Source organism: Mirounga leonina, unplaced genomic scaffold (assembly GCF_011800145.1).
Source record: "Mirounga leonina isolate KUSES-001 unplaced genomic scaffold, KU_Mleo_1.0 Mir_99, whole genome shotgun sequence".
Lineage (NCBI taxonomy): Eukaryota > Metazoa > Chordata > Mammalia > Carnivora > Phocidae > Mirounga > Mirounga leonina.
The window spans coordinates 6,516,369-6,544,237 of NW_023270971.1; the positions used below are offsets into that span (position 1 = coordinate 6,516,369).

The following is a 27,869-nucleotide window of genomic DNA, read 5'->3' on the forward strand; positions in this document are numbered from 1 at the left end:
CAGTCACAGAAATGAGTACTCCCATGAAAGGTAGACTGTTTCCTATGGGGTTATCCCAGGCTTTGTCAAATTAAACCTGGAAGGAAACAATCGAATAGGCATGCTCCTCTCTGGACACCGAGCTCTGAAACAAGTAAAAAGCAGGTGTTTAATAAATGTTTGCTGAACAGGATGTAGAACAATTTCAGTAAAGAGGAAGACGGGGGACTGAAATCACACCTCACATTAAGAAGAAGGAAAGAAAAAAAAAAAAAAGCAGCCCTCACATTTCAGAGCTGCCCTGGCACTCAAATTCTCCTATTTAACATAATTACATAGAACATCAACATCAGACAAGGCCACTCTGTGACCATGACAGAATAAGACAAAAACAGGACCTGTCTGAAATCATGTCTGAACACAGACAAAACATCAACATTGTCCAATCCACAAAACACCCCCTCTCTGAGTTAACATGAGCGACTGCGACTTCCTTACCTATTACAGCTTTAGCTTCAGGGTAGTCTCCTCACTCTAGATTTATTGAAATCCCCCATCACTGAATTACCCCACTTCCTCACAACATCCAATTCAGAGCAAGGTCCACCCCCTTAGGCCCGCCTCAAAATCACCTAACACAAGGAGAAATCCTGTAAGTTCTAACACCCTCTTACTAGAAGCCCTCACTTTCCCCATGGTGTGCATGTTCCCAACTAGATGCTACAGCCATATACCCAACTTATTCAACTCAGGGTGTTCCTGGTGGTCTTTGGCTAGAGAGAATTGACAATAATAATGTTATTCGTCAGATTTGTTTGGTCTTACGTTCAAAGGATGTTTTCTTCTGTGAGGACGTGAGTGATGGAGGGAGATGGAGGTTTGAGAAAACATTTGAGGAGGGGCTTCAACTTGGGGGCGGCCTCTGACCTGCAGAAATTGTAAAGTGAGGCCTTTCCCACTAAACTAGAGCTCACCTTTATCAGTCCCTGGCTGCATTAAAACCCCCCTACAAATCACTGAATCACCAGGTGCAGAAATCACAAATCCCAAAAGAGCACCTCCACAGAACCCCGATCACACGACTGGCCATACAGGTCCACAAATCACTGGCCACACGGATGCTCCAACAGCGCACAGACCTGCCATCCCTGACCCACAGATCATACAGCTCTCCCTACTACTGACCCCTGTACGTACCCAACATTCATCCCACAGACTTCCCATCAGTCTTCATAGACCTCCAATTACTGACCCTCGCAGACCCCCGCCCCAATATCAATGCCAGACTTCCTCATGACTTAACCCATAAATTCCCCTTCTGACCCCCAGCTCGATTATCAGGTCCCGAAACGTCCGTCCCAGCATAACCCCCGACAGCTGTCACAGATTAACGTGAATTGACGAACTCTCCCGCTTCCTGGCTGGGAGAGCACAGCACGGGGCTCCCGAGCATGCGCCGAGCCGTACAGAGCGGTTTGGCCCTCTCTGCACCCTCGGCGGCTTTGTTCAGGAGGCAAGATGGCGGCTCCCAGGCGCTGTATCTCGTTGTGGGAGCCGCCATATTGAGAGTCCGGCCAGATCCGTACACGCGGAGGAATTTGGTTTATTCCTAACCTGAATTTGGGCCGTGCCACCGCGGCAGAGAGGGGAGGAGGCAAGATGAAGGAAAGGAGGATTATACAAACCAAAGAGGTGCGAAGTTTTGCAGAGAGCTTTTGCAGGAGGATTGGGGAAGAAGTTGCAGTAGTGCAGTCCTTTACTGGGGAAAAAGGACTTTGGAATGGTGCAATCCTTTTGTAAGGGATTCTACTTAAAAGTGCTGGTAATGGTACAACCCTATACCGGAGGATTCCACTGTGGGACCGAGGGGCAGAAGTGATGGCCGAGTTCAAGGGGGGCGGAGAGGTGTCATAAACCGCCAATTATGCTAAAAATAATGAGAAGGAATCGCCTAAGGGAAATTACAACTTCAGTAATATGTTGCAGGGACCGACTGATGAAAAAAGGAAAATTGAGACAGGGAAGAGGAGACTGAGGCACAAATAATGGAGAATCTGAGAAACAGAACGGAGACTAAGGGAAAAAGAGGAGACAAAGGAGGACTGAGAGTGAGAGAACGAGGTCTGAGACGAGGGAAGAATGAAGGAGGGGGGAGACTGAAAGAGAAAACTGAAACGAGTGGAAAAGGGAGACGGAGGGTGACCGACCGTCCAAGTCTGTCTGGAATGTCCCAGGAAATCCTTCGCCTGGACTTTAAAGGTCCGGGTTTGAGGAGATGGGTGGGCAAAGTTGAGGGAAAGTGTGGAACTTATAAGGTGCCTCAAAAAGTAAGGCGGTGAGCAACATCTTTTTAAATTCAAGTGGATAAGGCACAGATTTTGTGCCTTCCCTAGTCACTATTGCTGCCACCCCCCCCCCCCCCCCCCCCTTCTGATGTTGGCGACCATGATTGAGGTTTACAATAATGAATTACCTCTCCATCGCTGCATCACTCACGAATGATGCGTCTTAAGTATGTAACTTAAATGCATGGCACTCATAAGCATTTACAGTCTTTGGGGGCGCCTGGGTGGCTCAGTTGGTTAGGCGACTGCCTTCGGCTCAGGTCATGATCCTGGAGTCCCGGGATCGAGTCCCGCATCGGGACCCTGCTCAGCGGGGAGTCTGCTTCTCCCTCTGACCCTCCCGACCCTCCCCCTTCTCATGTGCTCTCTCTCTGTCTCTCTCTCTCAAATAAATAAATAAATAAAATCTTTAAAAAAAAGCAAAACATTTACAGTCTTTGGCTTTGTGGATTAACTTGTACTTTGTACGGACATAGCGCTAGTTTATTTTTTAATATTGTAAGTATTGTGACCGTGTTTTCTAAGAGTTCAGAAATGAAAATGAAAACAATTATAATACCAACGACAGCATGACCCATACATCACCAAAAAAGCCTCTTATTTTAATGACAGATATAAAGATGCATCAACACCTGGATTAGGGAGATAAATAACTACAACAGCAAATTGCACAATATGCAAAAGAGAATTCAGGCTTAGGCATGGTGGTGAAGGGGATGTAAAAGCACATATGGAGACTGAAACAAATCTAGGATGACAAGCAAGTACTTCTAAATAAATAAACGGGTTTTTGTCTCCCCAAAAGACACAGATGCTGAGTTGAAAATAGTGACTGCCCAATTATATTAGACAACATAAACGTGTATTATTGTATACTTCTATTCACTGATATATAAAACTGAATAAAGTTACATTTCCAAACTCAAATGTTGCAACTAAAATGCCCTGTGGACAAACAAAAGGAGATATTTGATAACAGATGTGTTGGCCCCTTACAGTGTAGAGCCAATCCTGCTTTCAAGAGTATATCAGATGATACATCAAATCATGACAAGAAAAAAAAAATCCCCTAGCTCTTCACTCTTGGATTGAAAAACAGAGGTCAAACTGTCTTCTTCATTTTTATAAAGATTTTCATGAAACTAAATACAATATAAAATTGTTGATATCTTGTCCAATTGTAAACTAGACATTGCTCATCTATAAAAAATGTTCAGCAGACACTGCAAATGTAAATCTAGGCCAGTTCGATTCACTCTATAAATTTATCAAAGAAAATGAAAACATCTTACTTGCTAAAACAGCATATAGTTGGAGATAGCATATAGCTGGAGCATGTTTTCTTTTTTCCCATCCATTAATTTAATCCATTTACATTTAAAGTGACTACTGTTAAGAATTTCTGTCGTTTTGCTATTTGTTTCTATGTGACTTTTTTTGTGTGCCTCAATTCCCTCAATACTGCCTTCTTTTGTATATTTTTTTTTTACTGTGTACTATTTTGATTCCCTGCTTATTTCTTTCTTTGAATATGTTTTAGTTATTTTCTTATTGGTTGCTATGGAAATTACAATTAACATCCTAAATGTACAACAAACTACTTTGAATCGTTACCATCATAGTTTTAACAGCACACAAAGCACTGATCCTTTACAACTCTGTCCTCCCCTTACCTTCACCTTTATGATGTTATTGTAAACAAAACTGACATAAGGTCAGAAGTTGTTACAAGAGAAAAAAGGTCTATATATCGATAAAAGGGTCAATTCATCAAGAAGATTAACAATTATAAATGTTTATGAGCTAAACAACAAAGATCAAATATATTGAGGCAAATATTTACATTATTAAGGGAGAAATGCACAGTTCTGTAATAGTAGGAGACTTCAACAGATACTTTACATAATGGACTGAACATAGAGACATAAAATCAGTAAGGAAGTAACTTGATTAACACTTAAACTAGACCTAACAGACATATAGGACACCACACCCAGCAACAGCACAATACTCACTTTTTTCAAGTTCACATGGAACATTCTTCAGGATGTACCATATTTTAGGCTACAAAACAAGTATCAATACATTTTAAAAAACTGACATCATATAAACTATGTTCTCCAACCACAAGGAAATGAAATTGGAAATTAATGAGAAGAAAAACTGGGAAGTCCACAAATATGTAAAAATTAAACAGGACACTATTAACCAATGGGTAAAAGAAGAAATCACAAGGTAAGTAAAAATACTTGGAGACAAATGAAATAAACACACCATACCAAAACTAATGGGATACAGCAAAGGCAGTGTATGGATGGAAATTTAGAGTTGTAAACGCCTCCATTTAAAAAAAAAGAAGCAATATTGCAAGCAATTACCTAACTTTACTCCTTAAGCAACTAGAAAGACATGAAACCTAAACCCAGAGTTAGCAGAAGGAAGGAGATGATAAAGATTTGAGTGGAAATAAACAAAATAGAGAAGAACAATGGAAATTATCAACAAAACCAAAAGTTGTTTCTTTGAAAGATCAACAACATTCACACACCTTTAACTAGACTGACCAAGAAACAAAGACCCAAATTACTAAAATCATACACAGTTGCTCTTGAACAACATGGGTTTGAACTGCATGGGTCCACTTATATGCAGATTTTTTTCAACAAATACAGTACACTACTGTAAATGTATTTTCACTATGATTTTCTTAGTAACACTTTCTTTTGTCTAGCTTACTTTAAGAACATAGTATATAACACATGCAACATACAAAAGTGTTAATCAACTGTTATTGGTAAGGCTTCTAGTCAACAGAAGGCTATTAGTTACATATTGGAGGAGTGAAAAGTTATATATGGATTTCCAACTGCATGGGGGGTGGGTAGTTGCCCCTAAACCCCATGTTATTCAAAGGTTAACTGTACAATGGTGGGGACATTAATACAGAACTACAGATGAAAAAGATTATAAGGATACGATGAACAATTATATACCAACAAATTAGATAACCTAGAAAATGGATAAATTCCTAGAAGCACACAAACCTCCGAAACTGATTCAAAAAGAAACAGAACAGTCCTATAACAGAGTTATAACGAATAGACTGAATCAGTAAGCAAAAACCTCCCATCAAAGAAAAGCTCAGAACCAGATGGCTTAACTGGCAAATTCTACAAAACACTTAAAGAATTAATGAAAATTATTTTCAAACCTTCCAATATTATCTGACTTTTTGATGCTATTCATCCTAGTGGGTGTGAAGTGATACAAAAGCCAAAGACATCACAAGAAAACTACAAACCTGTATCTCTTATGAATATATATGAGAAAAATCCTCAACAAAATGTTATCAAACCAAATACAGCATATTAAAAGGATTATATACCTTAACCAAAGTGGGATTTATCCTAGAAATAAGAGTCACCCATCATTAAAAAATCTATCAATGTACATTAAGAATCAAGGCGGATGAAATCATGATCATCTCGCCATCTCAATTAATGCAGAAAAAGTATTTTACAAAGTCCAATACCCTTTCATGATGAAAACACAACAAACTAGGAGCAGAAAGAAACTGCTAAACATGATAAAGTCCACTTATGAATAACTCACTGATAACATTATATTCACTGGTAAAAGACTAAAAGTTTTTCCCCTAAGATAAGCATAGAACAAGGATGCTTTCTTTCAGCCCTTTATTCAACATTGTGTTGAAATTACTACAAAATCATGGTAATCAAAATAATGTGGTACTAGAATATGGATAGACATATAGATCAAGAGAATAGAATGGAGAGTCCAGAAATAAACCCATACACCTATATTCAAGTGGTTTTTGACATGGGTGGCAAGATGATTCAATGAGGAAAGGACTGTTCTTTCAATAAATGGCCCTGGAAAATTTGCTAGGCACATGACAAAGAATGAAACTGGACCCTTACCTTACACTATATGCAAATAGCCAACAAACACATGAAAAATGCTTGACATTATTAGTCATCAGGGAAATGCAAATCAAAACCACAATGAGATACCACTTCACACCCACAAGGATGGCTAGCATCAAAAAGTCAGACAATAACAACTCAGTGATGATGTGGTGAAATCAGAACCCTCATACACTGCTGGTGAGGATGTAAAATGGTGTAGCCACTTTGGAAAAAACTTGGCAGTTTCTCAAATGGTTAAACATAGAATTACTATTTGACCCAGTAATTCCACTGCCAGGAATCTAACCAAAACAACTGAAAGTGGTATGTCCACACCAAAATGTATACACTGTTTATATATTTAATCATAAAAGTCAAAAGGTACAAACGGGCACCTGGGTGGCACAGTCGGGTTGAACATCCGACTCTTGGTTTCAGCGTAGGTAGTGATCTGAGAGTCGTGAGATCAAGCCCTGCCTTGGGCTCTGTGCTGGGCATGGAGTCTGCTGGAGTTTCTCTCTCCCTCTGCCCCCCTGACCTCGCACTCTCTCTCTCTAAAATAAATAAGTAAATCTTTTTTTTAAAAAGGTACAAAGAAGCCAAATGTCCATCAAATGGTGAATGGATAAAGAAAGCATGGTACATACATACAATTGAATATTATTCAGCCATAAAAAAGAATGAAGCACTGATAAATGCTGCCATATGGGTGAACCTTGAATATATTACATTAAGGGAAAGAAGCCAATCATAAAAGAGTACATGTTATATGATTCCATTTAAATAAAATATAAATAGAATAGGCAAATCTATAGAGAATGAAAGTAGACTAGTGATTGCTTGGGGCACAGGATATGGTGAATAGTGGAATAATAGCTAAAGGGTACAGGGTTTCTTTTTGAAGTGCTAACAATGTTTTAAAATTGAGTGTGGCAATGGTTGTGCGTATCAGTGACTATACTAAAAGCCACTATATTATACACTTTAAATGGGTGAATTATATCTCAATAAAGATGTTCTTTAAAAAAGAAAAAAGCTGAGGGGCGCCTGGGTGGCTCAGTCGTTAAGCGTCTGCCTTCGGCTCAGGTCATGATCCCGGGGTCCTGGGATGGAGACCCGAATTGGGCTCCCTGCTCCGCGGGAAGCCTGCTTCTCCCTCTCCCACTCCCCCTGCTTGTGTTCCCTCTCTCGCTGTGCCTCTCTCTGTCAAATAAATAAAATCTTTTTTTAAAAGTATTAAAAAAAAAGAAAAAAGCTGAAAATCTTAAAAGTAGTCAGAGGAAAACATATTCCCTTTAAAGACTAAGATTTTTAACTGACTTTTCAATAGAAACTATGAAAGCCAGAAAACAATGATGTATAGATGTATAGAATTCTGAGCTCTTCCTTAGCAGAGAGAGTAGGGAAAACTGTATCTACTCCATCTGCCTAGAAGTGGAAGTACCTTTATAATTGTTTTTTACCATAGAAAGTTTTAATATTTTCCATAATTGAATCTATTTTTCCTTATAATAGTAGCATGTTAAAGTCTCCGCACCCAAAGATTCAGTACATATAGCCTTTTATTTTTAAAACGTTTATAATTTTACATTTTCATTTTTATGCAGTATTTCATACAGATTAAGGGCATTTACTACAGAGCAGAGGTTGACAAATTTTTTTTAGTAAGGCCGAATAGTGAAGAATTTAGGTTTTGCAGGCCACATGGTTTCTCTCATAAGTCAACTCTAGTGTCGTAGAATAAAAGCAGGCACAGACAATAATAAATAAATGTTGCTGTGTTCCAATAATATAAAGTTTATATACACTAAAATTAGAATTTCACATAATGTTCATGTATCTTGAGATACTATTTTATATTAACCATATTTTTAATTTTCTCTGTGTTATGATGTTTGATCTCCTGGGGTGGGGGTCTTTGCTGGCTGGGGAAACTCCCAAAACTAGTTAATTCCTATTGTGAGGGTGCCTGGGTGGCTCAGTCGTTAAGCATCTGCCTTCGGTTCAGGTCATGATCCCAGGGTCCTGGGATCGAGTCCCACATAGGGCTCCCTGCTCGGCAGGAAGTCTGCTTCTCCCTCTCCCACTCCCCCTGCTTGTGTTCCTGCTCTTGCTCTCTCTGTCAAATAAATAAATAAAATCTTTAAAAAAATAATAATTCCTATTGTGATAACTTGCCTGACAGCACTCCTCTAATAGGTAAACCAGCCAATCCCAAGTCCATACTCCTAACCACCTCCTTTATCTAACAGTCACACACCAAGCTAATATTCCCCTGCCCTAAATCAATCCAGGGCCAGGTAATAGAAAATTAAGGACAATCCCAATGTCCCAAAGCCCAGCAGAATTACTCAAACCAGCCAATCCTAAACTGTTTACCCTGCTCTGCCTATCCTTTCCCATGAAAATGCTAGTAAAAGCTATGGTCTGTAGTGCATTTGTAGTGATGAGCACTTGGTGATGTATGAAGCGTTGAATCACCACACTGTACACCTGAAACTAATATAACACTGTATGCTAACTATACTAGAATTTAAAAAAAAAGCACTCATATCTTAAAAAGAAAAAAAAAAAAGGCCTCCTAACACTGGTGCTTCTCTCTGTGGCCCTGTGTGATACTATAATCTATAAGAAAAACGTATTTGGTCACTCAGATGACCAAAATATATTTCTCATATATATATGGTATTGTCAATGGTTCCTGGCTCACAGCTTCCAAAAGCCTTGGAATTTCCAGAGTGATAAGGAGCATCTTTTGCCATCCTATTGGTCTCCTGTCCTGTTTCTGAAATTGCTTTAGAGCCATAAAGGTGAAATGGGTGTCTTATTATTCGTAATAGCCCTTTTCCACCACAACTGGGTTTACATTACTGATGTGACTTGTGGAAAGCACCTAAAGATGGTGGCTGGTTGCCAGGGCAACCAACCAAGAATACAGGGGTGAAATTTTCAGTCCCACCCCCTGATCTTTAGGGATGGGATAGGGGCTGGAAGTTGAATCAATAACCAATGGTCAGTGACTTAATCAATCACACTTATGTAATGAAGCTTCCATATAACCCCAAAAGGACAGGTTTTGAAGAGCTTCCAGGTTGGTGAACATGTGGGGATGTGGAGAGAGTGACTTGTTCAGAGAGTATGGAAGCTCCACACCCCTTCTCCATACCTGCCCACCATATGTCTTCCATTTAGCTGTTCCTGAGTCATATATTTTTATAATAAATCAGTAATCTAGTAAGTAAAATGTTTGAGTTCTATGAGTGGTTCTACCAAATTAATTGAACCCAAGGAAAGGGTGGTGGGAATCTCTAATTTATAGCCAGTCAGAACTACAAGTAACAACTAGACTTGTGACTGGCATCTGTAGTTTAAGGAGGAAGCCTGGGAACCTCCATTCTGTAGCTGGTGGGTCAGAAGCATATAATAACCTGGGCTTGTGGCTAGGCGAGGGGTGTGAAGTGGAGAGGGGTGTCAGTCTTGTAGGACTGAACCCTTAATCTGTGGGATCAGATGCTATCTCCCAGGAGATGTGGCAGAATTGAGTTAAACTGTAGGACTCCTGGCTGATGTCACAGAATTGCTTATTGTTGGTGTGGGGAACCCTCTCAGTGGAATTGGGACCCAGAAACTTTGACTCTGCCTCCCATTTCTAGGGCAACTTTGAGTAATATTAAACTTTTCTTTCAATGACACTGACCTCTCTGTGTCATCATGCAGTCACTTTTTATAAACTAAGACCCAAACACAACTCTATTCTTTTAATTTTTTTCCAGTCATTTACAAATGTAAAAAAATCATTCTGTGGTCACAGAGTGCAAAAACAGGCAGCTGCCCAATGTGGCCTGAGAGAGGCAATTTACAACCCATGGTCTACAGCCATTCTGCCTTGCTCTCCCACTAACTAGCTGTGTGTCCCCCAATAAGTGGATTAATCTGTAGGTCTCAATTCCTTCATGCCTAAAATGAGGTTAATAGAATCTGCTTCATAGAGTTGTTAGGAAGTATTAAATCAGTTAATACATTTAAAGTACCTAGAATCATGCAAAATACATATTCTCAGTGATTTCTGACACCAACCAGCTGGAATTGGGCCAAACTTCACAGGTCTTCATAAGACTGCCCTCACTTCGGTCACCAGCCAGAAGCCCAGGAGTTCTCAGGGCCCCACTCTGGGCTACTCTGGCTAGTGGGCCAAAAATCCAGGAGTTTCCAGTACCCCCTCTGATACTTTGATAATTCACTTCAGTGACTCACAGAACTCAGGAAAGCACTATACTTATGATTACAGATTTATTATAGCATTAGGATATAAATGAGAACCAGCCAAAGGGAGAGACTCATAGTGTAAGATCTGAAAGGGTTACAAAAGTGAAACTTCTGTTGTTCTCGCTGTGTTGAGTCAGGATGTCATACCCTCCAAGCACATCAATGTATGACAATACATATAATATTGCCAACCAGGAAAGTTCACTTGAGCTAGATGTCCAGAGTTTTTATTGAGGTCTCATTATCTAGGCACTAATGACTGAATCACAGGCCTTCAAGCTGAACTCAATCTCCAACCCTGCTTCACTCCCCAGAGGTCAAGAAGTCCTCCAAATGTATCTTGTGATGCTCCCTTAGGCAGCACGTATACAAATGTATCTTGTGACTCAAAACCCCAACTCTCTAGTCACATGGTCTTTGTGGAGTGGCCAGCTCCTACCCTGAGTCATCTTCTTGGTGTCAACTATCCAGGGACCCACCATGAATCATCTAGGTAGGATGAATTATCAGGGCCCACCAGGGATATTACTGGGGAAATTCCAAGAATCTAGAGGCTACCCTTCGGTAACCAAGGACAAAAATCTTTATTTTGCCAGCCATATTCTTTACTCCAAGTAAATGCTTTATAGGTATTTCTTTTTGTTATAACTTTTAAGCCATATGGAAACTGGCACAACGTGGAAGGTGATCATCCAAAAAAATATCTATGGACACCTACCAGGACACTGATTAATGTTGCACTACATCAATCTGGAGCAACAGTGTCTTCACAACATCGAACTGCCCTGTGGAGGAAAACTGTCCCTAGGTTTTTTTCCAAGTTTTTTTTTTTTCTGTTATTCAGACAAGTTAGCTACTGGTCTTCATATTTGTGTAATCGAAATTAATTTGTGTGTTCTTAGAAAATATGCCATTGTTAGCTTTGATTTACAGGCATTCTAGTGAAATCTCTGAGACGTATTTCCCCTTTGCTCAAAACGTTATACTCACAGGTCCATTCAGAGAAGCAGAAAGGCTGAACACAAAAATCCGAAAGGGTTTGGGCTCCAACTGAAATTCCAGAGTTAAGTCCTCAAGCCTTTAGTGAAACGTGCTCAGGCCTGGTAGAATTCTCGAAACATTGTAGGTCTTGCCTCTATCGCTAGGCTCGTGGCTCCGTGCGCGCGCGTTAGACCTTCCGTGTGGGTCTTTTTGGAGGAAGGGCTTGGAAACCCGGGGGTGGGGGGACTAGAGGCGCAGTGCTGGGATCAGGTGCAAAGCCCCCGAGCGCCCTACGCGCTCCCGGCCTCTCGCTGCGCATGTGCAGCGTCGCAGCGCAGGCATTCTGGGAGATGTATTTTGCAGTCGAAGGCAACGGACTCCTGCGAGCCCCGCGCGCGCGGCGCCCTCTTCTGCGCATGTGTGCCCTTCCTGTCCTCACCGCAGTGCCCGGGGGGCGGGGGCGAGTCCGGAGGCTCTAAGCACCGCACCCGCTTGGTCTTCGTCTGGGCTGGAGGTGCGCCGAGGCAGTGGGCGCGGGCTCGGGGAGGTGGGGGAAGAACAATAGGATTCAGCAGGACTTTGGAGTAGGCGTGGATCGGGATGTGTCAAAAGCTACCCTCCTCAACCTGGGTCCGTGAGCCCGGAGTGGGCGGGGTCCCGGGACTGCGTTCTTGCTGGTGTCGCGCTTCAGGTGTCGTGCCTGGAGCGCATCCGGCGCATCCATGGGTGCCAGTGCGCGCCAAGTGGTGGACACCCAGGTGAGGAGCGCCCTCCGGGGTGTGGAAAGAGAACCAAGCTTTACTGAAGGTCTGAAATGTTCCAGGTGGAGTGCTACCTGCTTTTTCAAAGGCATCTAACCTTTAACCCTTACAGCAACTCTCTAAGTCAGCTTTTCAAACCATCGGCTGCAACCCAGGAGTGAGTATGGGTGGTGAAATCTGTTTAATGAGCCAAGACTAGTATTGTTATTTGCCAGTACTTTTAGGTCGGATATAACTTACACAGAATGATTTGCATATAATTTACAGAGAACAAAAGTGTAAAATTTGTTGATGCACACATGTAACTACCACCCCCATCAAACATTTTAATCCCCCAGAAAGTTCTGCTCCATTTTAGTCAACTCCTCCCCCCACCTGTTTAAGAACCAACCAGTTTCCAATTTCTATCTCTATAGGTTAGTTTTGCCTTTGTAGAACGTCATATGAATGGAATCCTACAGTAAGCAGGCACTTAAAAAAATAGATAAAATACTGTAAAATAGCACATGTGTATTCCCTTGTGATAAGGATTGTTTTATGAAATTTACTACATATAACTGTATTTTTTTTAAAAGACTATTTATTGGGCATCCATGAACCGGACACTGTTTCTAGTGCTGGGGATACAGTACTGAATATACAGTACTGAATCAAGCTCCCTGCCTTTATGAAATCTTAGTTTTAGTAAGTAGAGACAGTCAGTTAACAATAAGCATAATCATATAGTATATTAGATAGTAAATTATATATTAGAATTTATACACAAAGAAAAAGTAGATCAGGGTAAGGGAAATGGGGGGGATTAAATTTAACTTAGGTAGACAGTGGAGGCCTCCTTGGTGATTTTTGAGTAAAGAGTTGAAGAAGTAGAAGAGTGGGGATGCCTGGGTAACTCAATCTGGTTAAGCATCTGACTCTTGGTTTCTGCTCCGGTCATGATCTCAGGGTCATGAGATGGAGTCCTGTGTCTGGCTCCATGCTCAGCTGGGGGTCTGCTCGAGATTCTCTTCATCTTCCTCTGACCCTTCCTCCCCGCCCCCCCCCCCCCGGTCTATCTCTCTAATAAATAAATCTTCAAAAAAAAGAAAGAAAGAAATAGAAGAGTGTGCTGGGTAGAGGAAACAGCCAGCATGGACACACACACACATTAACATATTAACATTAGGTTCTGTAAAATATGTTTGTTACCTTAATCAAAATATGCTTCTTACCTTAATCTCTGATATAACACAGATATGATTTCTAATTTTACTGAGGCTGGAGAGGTGAGGTTGACTGACTTGCCCAAAGTCAAACAGCCAGAGGTAAATTCAAGCCCAAATATTTTCCTCCAAATCTCCTACTCTTTATATGTCTCCCAACCTAAAACATAGCATTTAACTGACCTCTCCTCCCCCTTAGCTTAAAACACAGGGATCGGCAACTCAGCTCCCCGGGAAAGATTCCAGAAAGACCGTGGCACGAATCTCACGATGTGGACATTATATGTCCAGGGTCTGTTGGTGTCTCTTCCGCAGTTCCTGGGTCCCACTGAGAACCTGTTGCTGGTACATTCTACCTTCAGACTCCAACCTGTCTGTTCCTACAGCCCTGGTTAGAATCCACAGAAGGCATGACTAAATGGTCAGAGAAGGATGTGCACCAACTGCCATTACATATTGATAAACATTTGGCAACATCATTTTTGATGACTGTAAATTACTTTATCTTTGGAGTATATATCTGTTTGTTTTACCAGTTCCTTAATTTGTTCCAATTTTTCAGTATGTTAAGAAGTGCTGCAACAGATGGTCTTGCAGCTAAATCTTAGTGCAAATCTGTGGTTTTTCTCACAATGAGTTCTGGAGGGCCCAGGAGACATTCTCTCACAGAGTGGCTTCCCCTACTGAACTGTTGAGGCAGCTGTGGATGGCTTTGTCACACCAGGGATTCTGGGATCTTCAAGTCATACCTGGTCTCTCATGGCTCCATCTCTCCCCCTACCTCTGTGTTCATAGATCTCTGTCTTCACCCAAAGGCTGCAGAAAATGACCAAGTCCCAGGTGAGTTAGTTTGTTCCGTTCATTATATAGGAACAGTAGTGGAGGACTGTAAAAATGACCATGTGAGCTAAAATCATGCAAAGAAATCTTAATAATCAATGGGATTTTTTATATTGGTTATAGTTGTTCTGTGACCTTTAAAAATGTTGGTTAAAACATTAAATCCTCTTACTGTTGGTCATACAAGTATAGGAAAATGAAAAATAGCAAAACAGATATTTAGTACATTGTTAATTTAAACATTGACAATTAAAATACTTTGTTAAAAAAAACTTATCAAGAGCATTTTGAACAGTGCCGCCTTCTCTTTGTATAACTTGATACCAAGTGAGCATCTTTTCTGTGCCTTGGCAAATTGGATCGGATTCTGATATTTGGTCCTTTGCATCTAGGACAATCAGTTCTGGATGTGTATGGAGTGTTCAGTAAATATTTGCTTAATGACAATGAAAGAATGGCCTAATGAATAATGAATATTCAGTGTAAAATGTTTCACATATGATTTTTGTGTTACCCACAAAATGAAACATAAAACTAGACAAATGGGCATCAAAGCATAGGGCAGGAGAAACAGAATGAGACCAAATTAGTATACTATCACCCAAAATGAAATGGGGCCAAATTTTAAGAAGCATTATCAAATAATGAGCATGCTTTAAACAAGTTGCCATGCTTTTTTTTTTTTTCCATTTTGTGCAGTACTGATGACTTTAGTTGGAATAGGAATGTGTTGTTGCAGGGACCAGTATCATTCAAGGACGTGGCTGTGGATTTCACCCAGGAGGAGTGGCAGTATCTGGACCTTCCCCAGAGGGATCTATACAGGGATGTGATGCTAGAGAACTATATCAACCTCATCTCAGTGGGTGAGGACCATTTCCCAGTGTTGATTGCCATGTGCTTAGTTAACTACCTTACCTTTCTCAGTTGCTCCAAATAATCAGCCCTTTGAAGTACTTTTACAAGTATGGCTCTGGGTCTTAGTAGATTTAAGATTGACAGTCTTTGGGAGGTCTGGCTTCAAGTTTGTTTAAAGACCTCTCTTTTTCAGGTACAAATGGGCACCTTCATCAGGAAGTCCCTGATGAAGTTCAGAGTTCAAAGGACCTGAAGCCCAGGTAGCTAGGTCCAAATCCTCTATCATTTCCCATTGACAGGATATCAAACCACAAAGCCATCTGTGATCCACAAGTTGGAACAAGGTGAAGAACCATGGATGGTGGAGAGAGAAATCCCAAATTGGAACTATGCAGGTGAGTTAGGTAAAGGACTCTGTGGATGGAAGTGAATGAAATTAAGATCACAGTTGATCTGATGGTTACCAGAGCAGAGATAGTGGGAGGATGGCTGAAATAGGTGAAGGGGATTAAGAGTATACTTGTCCTGAGCCCTGAGAAATATACGGAACTGTTGTATCACTATATTGCATACCTGAAACTAATGTAACACTATATGTTTACTGGAATTTAAAAGAAAATTTTTTAAAAGATCACAGTTGATCAGTAAGGGTTGGCATCTTTGAAAAATATGCTTCAGGGCTCTCTTCTTAAAGCCTTTGGCCCTTTGAAAACAACTGGGATGGTTGACATAAGTTCCTTATTTACCTGAATGCCATTTCCATATATCACCTTCCCACATTAATGCTCTTCTCTGCATGGCTATTAGAGAGTGACATTTTCCCTTCCAGGTATATTCTGCCTGTGATTCTTAACCAACTTCATTTAAGACTTTGAGAAGTTTTTTTGCCTTTTTTAAATTTTTGCAAAATATACATACCATAGAATTTACTATTTTTAAGTGTATGGTTCAGCGGCATTAAGTACATTCACGTTGATGTGCACCATCCCCACCATCCATCTGCAGAACTCTTTCATCACCACCAGCCGAGACTCTGTACCCGTTAAACTATACCTCCCCGCCCTACCTCCCCTGCTAGCTACTGCTAACCACTACTTTACTTTCTTTGCTCAGAATCTTACCATTCTGGATACCTCATATAAATGGAATCAAACAGTATTTGTCCTTTTATGTCTGATTTATTTTACTTAGTATATCTTCGAAGTTCATCCACGTTGTGGCATGTGATAGAATTTGATTGATTTTAGGGCTGAAGAATAGTCTCTTGTATGTGTATGCCACATTTTGTTTATCCATTTATTTGCAATGAACATTTGAGTTGTTTCTACCTTTGGGCTCCTGTGAATGATGCTTCCAAGAACGTTGGTGTCCAAATTTCTGTTTGAGCCCCTGCTTCCAGTTCTTTTAGGTATACACCCAGAAGTGAATTTGCTGGACCATGTGGTAATTCTGTGTTTACATTTTTAAGGAATTGCTGTGATGTTTCCCACAGCTACCACACAATTTTACATTCGCACCAGCAGTGCACAGAAGTTCCAATTTTTCCACATCCTCACTGACGCTTGTTATTTTTTGTTTTGTTTTGTTTTTCTAGTAGCAATCCTAATGGGTATGAAGTGGTATCTTATGGTTTTGATTTGCACTGAATGACTAGTGATGTTGAGCACATTTTCATGTGTTTTTTGGCCATGTGTGTATCTTCCTAGGAGAGGTGTCCAGTCTAGCCTCTGGGGAGCCAGTGTTGGATAAAGAATAGAAATCTACTCACTTTCTTTAAAGACTGATGGCTCATATGTCAGGAACTGGGTTAGGAAGTTCAGGAGAATTATTGAATTCTGAGCCAGGGAATGACTTTATTGCTCTGGATGTAGGTAGCATAAGTTTAACAGTAGTCAAGTACTGTCAGAGGTTTATAAAATAGATGAAAATGAAGACAGATAGGGTTTTAGATCCAGAGTGAGAAATCTGCTGCTTAGCGTCTCCACATTAATAGAATCCAGAAATTTGGAAAACACGATGTAAAGCAAAAGTGGCAAGCACATAGTTGTCAGTAATAATACGTGTAATAATGGTATCTAACTGACAAAACGTATTATGTGTGAGGCAGTATTCTGAGTACTTTACGTCTATTGACTCATTTAATTCTCATGACAACACTACAAGGTAGGTGCTATTATTATCCCTTTTTTTATAGAAAGGGAAGTTGAGGCCCAAAGAGATCAAGGAACTTGACCTCTGCCACATGTCTAATTAGTGATGGAGGTAGGATTGAAACCCTGGTAATCTGGACTTAGTACCTGTTTTCTTAACTGTGATTCCTCTTCTATATGTGCTAGGTAGAGAAGAAAGGGGGGAGAGTATTTAAAAGTCAGGATTAATGTAGTATCTGTGAACTATTAATAGACTAAGATGACACACTCAGGAGTGAGAATTCAGTAGTTAATCTAACCCTGAGGCATTTGTATTTGGCTTATTCTGTGGCTTATTTCTCTCTTACTGGACACATGGGTTCCTGGGCCTTCACACCCATATAAGAACGAATTACTGTTACGGCTTTCTGAGGCACTGGCTACTGCTTGCAAGTGGGCTCGATGGCTTTGTCAAGTCCGTTTCATGCTGATGGATGACTAGACGAGCTCAGAGACATTGGAAGCAGAGAGACGAGTGAGGATTAAACTAGAGCAATCCAACAATGAGTCGATGAGACACCAGCTCAGATCTCTCTGTTCCTCATCCAATCTCTCCTTTATTTCCTCTGATCACCATTTCAGCCAGTCATTGTAATTCTCTAGATGGGCTCTTCCTATTGACCCCGTAACAGCTGTCCTCCTTTGTTCCTTTTTATTGCACCTTGTAATTATTTTTGTTTTTCTTCCCAGTTTGCAAAGTCCTATTTGCAGACAGCCAGATATATTTGTGTTCTTTGTCATATTCTCTATTTCTGTTTCTACGAATATGATTTTTTTTAAGTTGTGGTTTTCTTACAAAGCTCAGGGGTATAGATTCCATGTAGCCTTGGTATTTCTGTTCATTAGGGATACTAGGCCTTAAAGTAAAGATTCAATCTCACAATAGGGTGAAAAGTTATGAACCATAATACATTAGCAGAAATATTCACAAACAGAGCTAATTATGCTTCCTTATAGAAGAAGTCTGGCAACTTGATAACCCCTTGGAAAGACACCAAGAGAACCAAGAAACATTTTTGAAACATGTTGCATTCATTGACCAGGAAACTGTGACTGGGGAAAAGGGCAACAAATGTCATGCACTTAGAAATATATTTCCTCTGAGCACAGACTTTGTTTCTTCCAAACAAAGACTCCAAAAATATGCCTCCTATGGTAGGAGTTTGAATTATTTAGGCTCATTTAGTGGTAACAGAAGAAAGAATGAATGTAGCGAATGTGGGAAAGCCTTCTTCCAGAAGTCAGACCTCATTATACATAAGAGAACTCATACAGGAGAAAAGCCCTTTGTGTGTACGGAGTGTGGAAAGGCCTTCAGCAAGAAGTCCAACCTTGTTATCCATCTGAGGATCCATACTCAAGAGAAACCTTACGAGTGTACTGAATGTAGAAAATCTTTCGCCCATAAGTCACACCTCATCGAACATCAGAGAATCCACACTGGGGAGAAACCCTATAAATGTGGTGAGTGTGGGAAAGCCTTTTTCCAAAAATCACACCTCAACATTCATCAGAGAACTCATACTGGAGAGAAACCCTATGGGTGCGATGAATGTGGGAGAGCCTTCAGCATGAAGTCACACCTCTTTGTACATCAGAGAATACACACAGGAGAGAAACCTTATGTGTGTACCAGGTGTGAGAAAGCTTTCAGTGAAGTGTCATGCCTTATGAGACATCAGAAAATCCATACTGGGGAGAAACCTTATGAATGTAATGAGTGTAAAAAAGCCTTTTCTGAGAAGTCTGACCTCATTATACATCACAGAACTCACACAGGAGAAAAGCCCTACAAATGCAATCAATGTGGAAAAGCCTTCAGACATAGCTCAGCCTTCTGTCGACATAAAAGGACTCATCAAGAAAAAATTCCTTAAAAGAAACTAATACGGGAATATCTACAAATAAAAGCCTCAGTAGAAATCAAATCTTAGTATGTATCAAGAAGTCAAGCCTATTCAACATATTTTTAAAGTAGGTAGCTATGTTTTTGTAGAAATCGTATTCCATATGTGATGCCAAAGCATTTCTCAAAGATATTACAGAAAGTACCCCTCGTTGAAGGATAAACGCTCACTATGGCCTACAAAGACCTTTGGAATATTAGTAAGTGGACTAGTCAGAACAAAATTAGAAAAGCATATGTGGACAATTTGCAAAGTATGAAAGCATTATAGTCCTGGTTGTATTATAATATGTTATACGCCACATAACATAAATCATATATTGGAATTGTATATTTGAAGTTAACATAAATATGAATATAAAATAAGTATTACATGTACAATGCCATCTACCAAGATCTTCCACATTGAATAATACCATTTTTCTTCTATTTAACAGAAAATATATCATTCAAGAAGAATTTAAAACTAATATTATATGTCAACTATACTTCAATTAAAAAGATTCTAAAGTGTAAAATTAACTTTTTTTCCTGTTCATTGCTAGTACATGTGTGTGTATGTATACACACATATATATGACTTCTGCTCATTTTGATCAATGAAAGAATATGAAAAGGTGTTGTTGTTGTTCATATGTACATACGACATAGATATATGAGAATGAGCGAAAGAAAATAGCCATGGCTTCTTACGACATTCACTATGATTTAAATAATTGTTTTTGGTGACTAAATTACCCTCTTCTTACATACTGTTATTGTCTTCACTAATTAAAGCCCTAATGCCCAGTACCTTAGAGTGTGACTGTATTTGGAGATAGGGCCTCTAAAGCACAATGAAGTTAAAATGAGGCCATTAGGCTGGCCCCTACTCCAATCTGACTGGTGTCCTTATAAGAAGAGGAGATTAGGACACTAGGGATGCAGGTGACAGAGGAAAGACCCTGTGAAGAGGCAGCAGGAGGGTAGCCTCAGAGGAAACCAACTGTGCTGGCACCTTGATCTTGGACTCCCAGCCTCCAGAAGTGTGAGAAAATAAATTTCTGTTTCTTAAGCTACCCAGTTTATGACATTTTGTTATGGCAGCCCTAGCCCAAGCTCTAGCCCTAATACATACACTACTGCTCTTTTTCACTGGATTACTTCATAAAGCTGAAGATACAAATTATAAGTACTCCATAGCCCAACAATATGTTTGGGGGTTCATTTTACTGTGCACCATTTCCGTCTATTTGGCATTTCCTAATTCACCTTGTGATAGAATAGTAAGAAATACTTTAATAAGGATTTTACAATTCAGAAATGTAGGGACTTTTTTCAGAGAGAATCATTCATTTTTATTTTATATTTTTAAGATTTTATTTATTTGGCAGAGAGAGAGCGCACAACAGGGGGAGCAGCAGAGGGAGAGGGAGAAGCAGGCTTCCCGCTGAGCAGGGAGCACGACGTGGGGCTTGATCCCAGGACCCTGAGATCATGACCTGAGCCGAAGGCAGATGCTTAACCAGCTGAGCCACCCAGGCACCCCAGAGAATCCTTCATTTTTTAAAATAAAATTTGCGGAGATATCCTGCAAATTTACATATGACTATCTACGGCATTAGAAATCAACTTGTTCCTTATTTATTAATTCAAGATGGAACTTCATTCTTCGGAAGTGAGTTTTAATAGAGATTTAGGAATACAGACAGGAAACATACAAGAGTTGGTGTGAGAGGTCTCGTTCTGGAGCCAGCTAGATCTAGATTCTGGATTTGCTTTGAGCCTCGTATTCTCTTCTGTGAATTAGAATCGTGCTATGATTTCTTGGGTTATTGCCAGGATTATACAATATAATATATGTATGGTCCTCATAAGATGTTAGCTATTTTTGTATTTTCCAAGGGTATAATTGGAGTTCCCATTGTAATTAAACAGTTAAGGAAACAGTTCACTGTGATCAGTGCTTTGATGTAGGGAGATTGGCCTGTGGGGGTTGCATGCATCATTCTGTTTCATTCTCACAAGGGTATAGGGCTGGAATCACTGCCCTGCATCTTTCCTGTATTAAGCTACTTTGTTTAGAGCTTGCTCCTAGAAGTGTACTGCTAATGTAACAAAAACTAAAAGAGGTAACATTCGCCAAATCCTGGGGCAGTGAGAAAACCGATGTTAGAGTCTGGAAAGATGGTGACAAACTGGCAAAACATATGGTAAAATTGTCTCCTCTACATAAGCCGACTGTGTGACACCTCTAGAAGATACTAGAAAACAGAATATTGGCAATATTTGCTGATTGATCTTAGCTGTCTTTGGCAAACTATTACAAGAAAGAGATAAACTTGGGCAAAATTAATGATTGACCAGCCAAAATGAAAGCAAATAGACTCCAGACATTTGGAGTCTTACAGAGTTAAAGAAAAACCAACTATTCTAGATTTCAAATGACAAGAGAATGATTTAAAAGACTTTATTTTCTTTAAATAGGCCCCACGCGCAGCGTGGAGCCCAACATGGGGCTTGAACTTACAACCCCGAAATCAAGACCTGAGCCGAGATCAACAGTTGGGCGCTCAACTGACTGAGCCAACCAAGCGCCCCTAAAAGACTTTAAATATCAACAACCTGATAAACCTTTTCAGTGAAATAAAGGGACTCAGAAAAAAAAGATCCTATTAAGGGGCTAAAATCTCATTCAAGCCTGTCATCCTCAAAGGAGAGCCTCATCTGCCACTCTGGCTGCATATTAAGAAGCTCAATTTTAGTCAGCTGCAGCTGAGAAGACTGGGGCTTCCATGCCCAACCTAGCTCCTGCCTTATACAGCAGAGGCTTTACCCAAGGCAAGGAAGGCCAAGAGTCCTGGGGCCCTGATCCCACCCCACCCCCCATACTCTAGTTTGTAGGGCAGATGTTTCATGCTAGGGGGCAGGATGAAAGGACAGCAAGCTATCATTCTCCCAGGTCCCACTTATAGAGCAGAGGTTCTATCCTGGAAGGAGTGACTCAAAAAGACCTTGGGCTCCCATTTCTCCTCCAAAATCCCACTTGTAGGGTGGAGTTTCTATGCAAGAGGAGAAGCCAAGAAGTTTCTTCAACTCCACTTGTAGGATAGATGTGTCACTCCAGGAAAAATAGGCTGCCCCTTCCACCTCCTCTATTGATCTGATGCAGTAAATGAGACACCTGTCCAGAGGGAGAAGAGGAAGGGAGGGCTGGAGCTCCACAGCTCCATGGAAGGAGCTGCCTTTATTTGCTACACAGTGGGGGGAACGCATGACTTAGGCATTGGTGAACTTAGAGACCTTAGTTGTAAGCGATTATAATTCTAATAGTTCTATAAAACAACAACAAATGAAACAGCAGGCCATCCAGAAGTTTAACAGAAAGAATCAGGGAAATAGCTAAAAAGTGCCCTGTAAGATCGTAGTTATAATAATCCATCTGGAAAGCTGTGCACATGTCTAGGTATCACACACATATCGAGGACCAACTGGAGCAGGCACTTGAAAGGCACTAGTCACTCTTAGACATGGGGCAGGCTTGAAGGAATTCCCAAGTCATACACAGATCCATGAACAAGGAGTGGAAGCCTTACTGGCTCAAGGGGCCTAAGCACAGCCTCTCACCGATCACTGGCTAAACATTACGCTTTTTTGAGCCTGGGTGACTCCTGGGAAGCACATGGGGAAACTGAGCACTGACATCAGAGGCTACACACTGTTGGGGAAAATAGACTCCACGGAAATTAGTCCAGGGAAGCCATGAAGCCAACTAATAAAATTAACAAAACAGAGCAACATCAATGATCCCTGAGAGGGATGTATCATAATCCAAAGTTGCAACACTGTATTATCTCAAAAACTATGAGAGATGCAGAGAAACAGAGTATTATCACCTTCAATACAGGAAAAGTAGTGGCAATAGAAACTACTTTGAGGAGGCCCAAATTATGAACTCATATGGCAAAGACTCCAAAAAAGCTATTATAGTTTCAAAAAGCTAAAGGAAATTACGTTTATGACAGTAACTCATCAAATAGAGACTATCAGTAGGTAAACATTATTTGAAAGAGCCAAGTGGAAATTCTGGCATTGAGAGGTAACAGTACCTGAAATGACGAGTCACTATAGGGGCTCAACAGTAGATTTAAGTTGGCAGAAGAATCAGTAAATTTGAAGCTAGATTGTTAGTATACATTCTGAGAACAGAAAAAGAATGAAGAATAATTAACTGAGCAGCCTTCTGATTTCTTGTCTGACACGGAATAGTCTTGGAGTTATCAATCCCATTTTTTAAAACAAGAAAAACAATCTGAACAAACTGGAAACCAACAACTCTTCTTGGATCTTGCAAAGAATTGAGGTCACAGGACAAACCACTGCTGTGAATACTAGCAAGGAAGGCAGACACTGGGAGGTTAGAGGGCAGGATGGCTAAGGGCTATAGAACGTGTTTCCCAGGGGATGGTGACCCGTGTCTGTGCTTTCACTGAAACCCTTGCATGCTATGCTTTGAATGCGTGAATTGTATGATGTACAAACTATATCTCCATAAATATGCTTTCAAAAATTGAGTTGCTGGGTCTGTAACATAAAGAGATATAATATTACAATACAAAGGAGAGGAGAAGAAAAGTTATGGGGAAGTAAGGAAGTATTAAGTAAGTGTGTGTGTCTTGTCTTCTCTTGGTTTCTTCAAAAGATGTAAAATTATGTAAAGCAACAATTATAACACTGTATTGTTGGGTTTTAATATATAGAGACATGACAACAATAGCATAAAGTGAGGGGTGGGGCAGATGTTCTATATATCTTGGAATTAAGATTAATCTGAAGGATATTATGACAAATTAAGAGATACTGTCTAAGCCCTAGAACAACCACTGAGGAAATAACAAATAGTTTAAAAATCAGTAGAAACTCTGCCCTCAAGAATGGAGAGCATAGGGCGCCTGGGTGGCTCGGTTGGTTAAGCGACTGCGTTTGGCTCAGGTCATGATCCTGGAGTCCTGGGATCGAGTCCCACATCAGGCTCCCGGCTCAGCGGGGAGTCTGCTTCTCCCTCTGACCCTCTCCCCTTTCATGCTGTTTTTCTCTCTCTCTCTCAAATAAATAAATAAATAAAATCTTAAAAAAAAAGAAAGAAAACAGAATGGAGAGCACAGCTTTTCTGTCCTGAAGTGTGTGCTCTGATAGCTCCAAAGTGGACAGTGTAGAAAGAGAGGGGGAAAGAGTAACTTCACAGTGGAGAAATGGGACAAACATTATCTCAGATGATCAGTGTTGATACCAACACTGCTAAGTCAGGCTGGCAGCGGGCACCCTTGCTATAATATGATGAAACGGTACTTTGCCTCTGTCATCTTCCTCCCTAAAAACACACAACTGCAGTCTAAGCATGTGAAAAATATCAGAAAAATCCCAATAGAGGGGCATTTCACAAAGTACCTGACCCAGTCCTTCTCGAAACCGTCAAGATTCTAAAAACAAGGAAAGTCAGAGAAACTGCCTCAGCAAGAGGAGCCTGAGGGGACATGATGACTAAATGTAATGTAGTATCCTGGAGGGAATCCTGGAACAGAAAAAGGACATCCGATAAAAGCTAAAGAAATCCGAGTAAAGCATGGACTTCAATTAATAATGTATCAACATTGGTTCATTTATTCTAACAAAAGTTCCATAGAATGTAATCTGTTAATAAAAGGGAAACTGCTTAAAATAATAGAATCAACAGTATATATAATCTTGACTATCAGTCTACATGCTAGAGAATCCACAAATGGTATCCACCACAAATGGAATCATCCACTAGAAGTTCTTGAGAAAGCCCTGTGAAGTGGAACGAAATTTGTAACCAACAAGGCAGGGTAAGAGGTTTCTGGCCCCCTTCCTTTTTCCTTAATAGAAATTACTTGGGAAGCATCCTGACACCTCCCCATACACAGGGCATGATGGAAAAAGACAGTTGGCAGGATTGGGGGGGAGTGCAGGGGAAATGGGGCAGGGTAGGTACCATACATCTGGGATTGGAGTGATTTTGAAACATTTTTGAAGCCGAGGGTCTTACCGTCTGTTCACCTCACAGAACAGCAAATTCCTTTGGTAAGAAAATTCCCAGGGTAAGAAACCCTGATGAAAGACCAGACCTCCATCTCTTTCTCTCCCAGGGGACTGGTTTTCCTTTCCTGGTTGGCTGCAAGACAGAATTCTGCTGGGTCCTCTCCTCTTCCAGGGAGTTATACCATCATCCAGCATTGGCCCTTGAGAAGAGTCACCGTCTTGTATTCTAAGATGGGTTCCTTGTAAGAGGACATATTGACCACTCCATCCATGTTTGCATCTTTCTCCACAAACTCATCTGAGCCTAGTGGCCAGTACACTATGTCTCTTTCTAAAAAAACTTAGCCAGGGTAGTTTTTCAATGTCCTTTCTCCTCACTGGAACTTGCCTGCCTTATTGAGCATAAGGATGGTTTTTGTGGCTGTCTTCTCCTTATAAGGTAGGGCACATAGACCCACGGGTGGGCTGTGTTTACTTTCTTGAAGAAGATATCACTTGGCTTAGGAATACCCGCCAGCCATGTCTGAAATCCCAGAAACAGGAGACCAGAGAAGAGGGTGAGGCTGCCTGTAACTGCCTTGACAACTAAACCACCAATGGATTAGAATCTTAAAACCATAGCACCATGGAAACAGAGTCACAGAATTTTGGATCCAGGTGGTACTAGAGAGCTCACGTAATCTAACAATTTAACAACAACAAAAAAATTATCACTTACCTGATTAGAAGAAGTTTTTAGCCATGTGGCTTATTTTCTTGAAACTGAACACACAGGACAAGAATAGTAGTATCTTCTTGGTTGCCTGATGAAAGCATAAAATAAACCCAAAACCCTGACGTACCAGAAGCTATGGGAAAAAGAAAGATAATGAGGAGAGTCAGAAGCATTTACTGGATCAGGGTTTGAAGGTGTTGAAAGTGGAGAATGGAAGGTGCATGAGGTGGGGTGGAGAGATCAAGACTGCTATTTCCCTTATCTCTTCCCTTGAAATTTCTTTATTATTAAGACTTTCATTCACCTGCCTTTGGTTTTAACATATAAGGTACAAACTTTAACACAGAGGTGAATGCTGCTACTTCTGAAATCAAGTTCTTATAATCTTCAGTCTATTGACAGTTAACCTGGCATATCTTTGTAACCTTGCATAAGACAATAGATACTTAAATATTACACCAAAAGCATAAGCAAAAAAGTAAAAAAAAAAAGATGAATTGGTTATTATCAAAATTTAAAAATTTTGTGCTTCAGAGGACACTATCAAGAAACCAAATAGATATGGGACAAAATTTTGGAAAATTATGTATATGATAAGGGACTTGTATCTAGAATATATAGAATTCCTATTGAAAAGAAAAATGACCCAACTTAAAAGTAGATATAGGAGGGGCACCCGGGCGGCTCAGTTGGTAAGCTTCTGACTCTTGATTTCGGCTCAGGTCATGATCTCGGGGTCATGAGATCAAGCCCTGCATCAGGCTCTGCACTGGGCATGGATCTTGCCTAAGATGCTCTCTCTCCCTCTCCCTCTGCTTCCCCCCCACCCAACTCACATATATGCTCTCTCTCTTAAAAAAAAAAAAAAAAAAGTAGATACAGGATCTGAATAGATGTTTTTCCAGAGAAGATATACAGATGACCAATAAGCCCATGAAAAGATGCTGAACACCATTAGCCATCAGGAAAATACAAAGCAAAGCCACAATGAGATACCACCTCACACCCCCTAGTGTGTCCATAATTGAAAAAATGGGCAAGGGGCCCCTGGGTGCCTCAGTTGGTAAAGCGACTGCCTTCGGCTCAGGTCATGATCCCGGAGTCCTGGGATCGAGTCCCGCATCGGGCTCCCTGCTCAGCGAGGAGCCTGCTTCTCCCTCTGACCCTTCCCCACTCATGTACTCTCTCTCTCTCTCTCATTCTCGCTCTCTCAAAATAAATAAATAAATCTTTAAAAAAAAAAAAAGAAAAAATGGGCAAGAGCAAATGTTGGAGAGGATGTATAGAAACTGGAACCCTCATATACTTCTTTGCTGATGGAACTGTAAAAAAGCAGCTGCTTTGGAAAACAGTCTGATAGTTCCTCAAAAGATGAATTGCACTCGTAGGTATCTACTCAAGAGAAATGGAAACATACGCCCACACAAAAACCTGTACACCAATGTTCATAGCAGCATTATTCATAATAGCCAAAAAGTGAAAAGAGCCTAACTGTCCACAAACTGATGAATGATAAAGAAAAGCTGGCATGTCCATATGATGGAATATTATTTGGCCATGAAAAGAGGTAAACTACTAATACATGACACAAGGATGAACCTTGAAAACACTATGCTAAGTGAAACAAGGACCACACATTGCAATATTCCATTTATATTAAATGTCTAGATTAGGAAGATTCAGGGTCAAAGTATATTGGTGGTGGTCTAGAGATGGGAAGGTTGGGGAGATATGGGGAGTGACTGCTAATGGGTACAGAGTTTTGGGGGGGTGATGAAAATATTCTAAAAATGATAATGGTGATGGTTGCACCAAGGATGTGAATTATATCTCAAACTGTTATATATAAAAATGAAACC

At 40.5% G+C, this 27,869-nt stretch overlaps 1 protein-coding gene across 1 annotated transcript in view; it reads left to right on the forward strand.

Annotated features, from left to right (window-relative positions):
- The first annotated feature begins 12,234 nt into the window (after positions 1 to 12,234).
- The window catches only part of LOC118006757 (zinc finger protein 300-like), a 17,250-nt gene continuing 1,615 nt past the window's right edge, over positions 12,235 to 27,869 (forward strand). The window contains exons 1-4 of the mRNA XM_034999529.1: positions 12,235 to 12,258; positions 14,259 to 14,303; positions 15,043 to 15,169; positions 15,461 to 15,556. Of these exons, the coding sequence (XP_034855420.1) occupies positions 14,289 to 14,303; positions 15,043 to 15,169; positions 15,461 to 15,556 (238 nt within the window). The 5' untranslated portion in view covers positions 12,235 to 12,258; positions 14,259 to 14,288. The remainder of the gene's footprint in view (positions 12,259 to 14,258; positions 14,304 to 15,042; positions 15,170 to 15,460; positions 15,557 to 27,869) is intronic.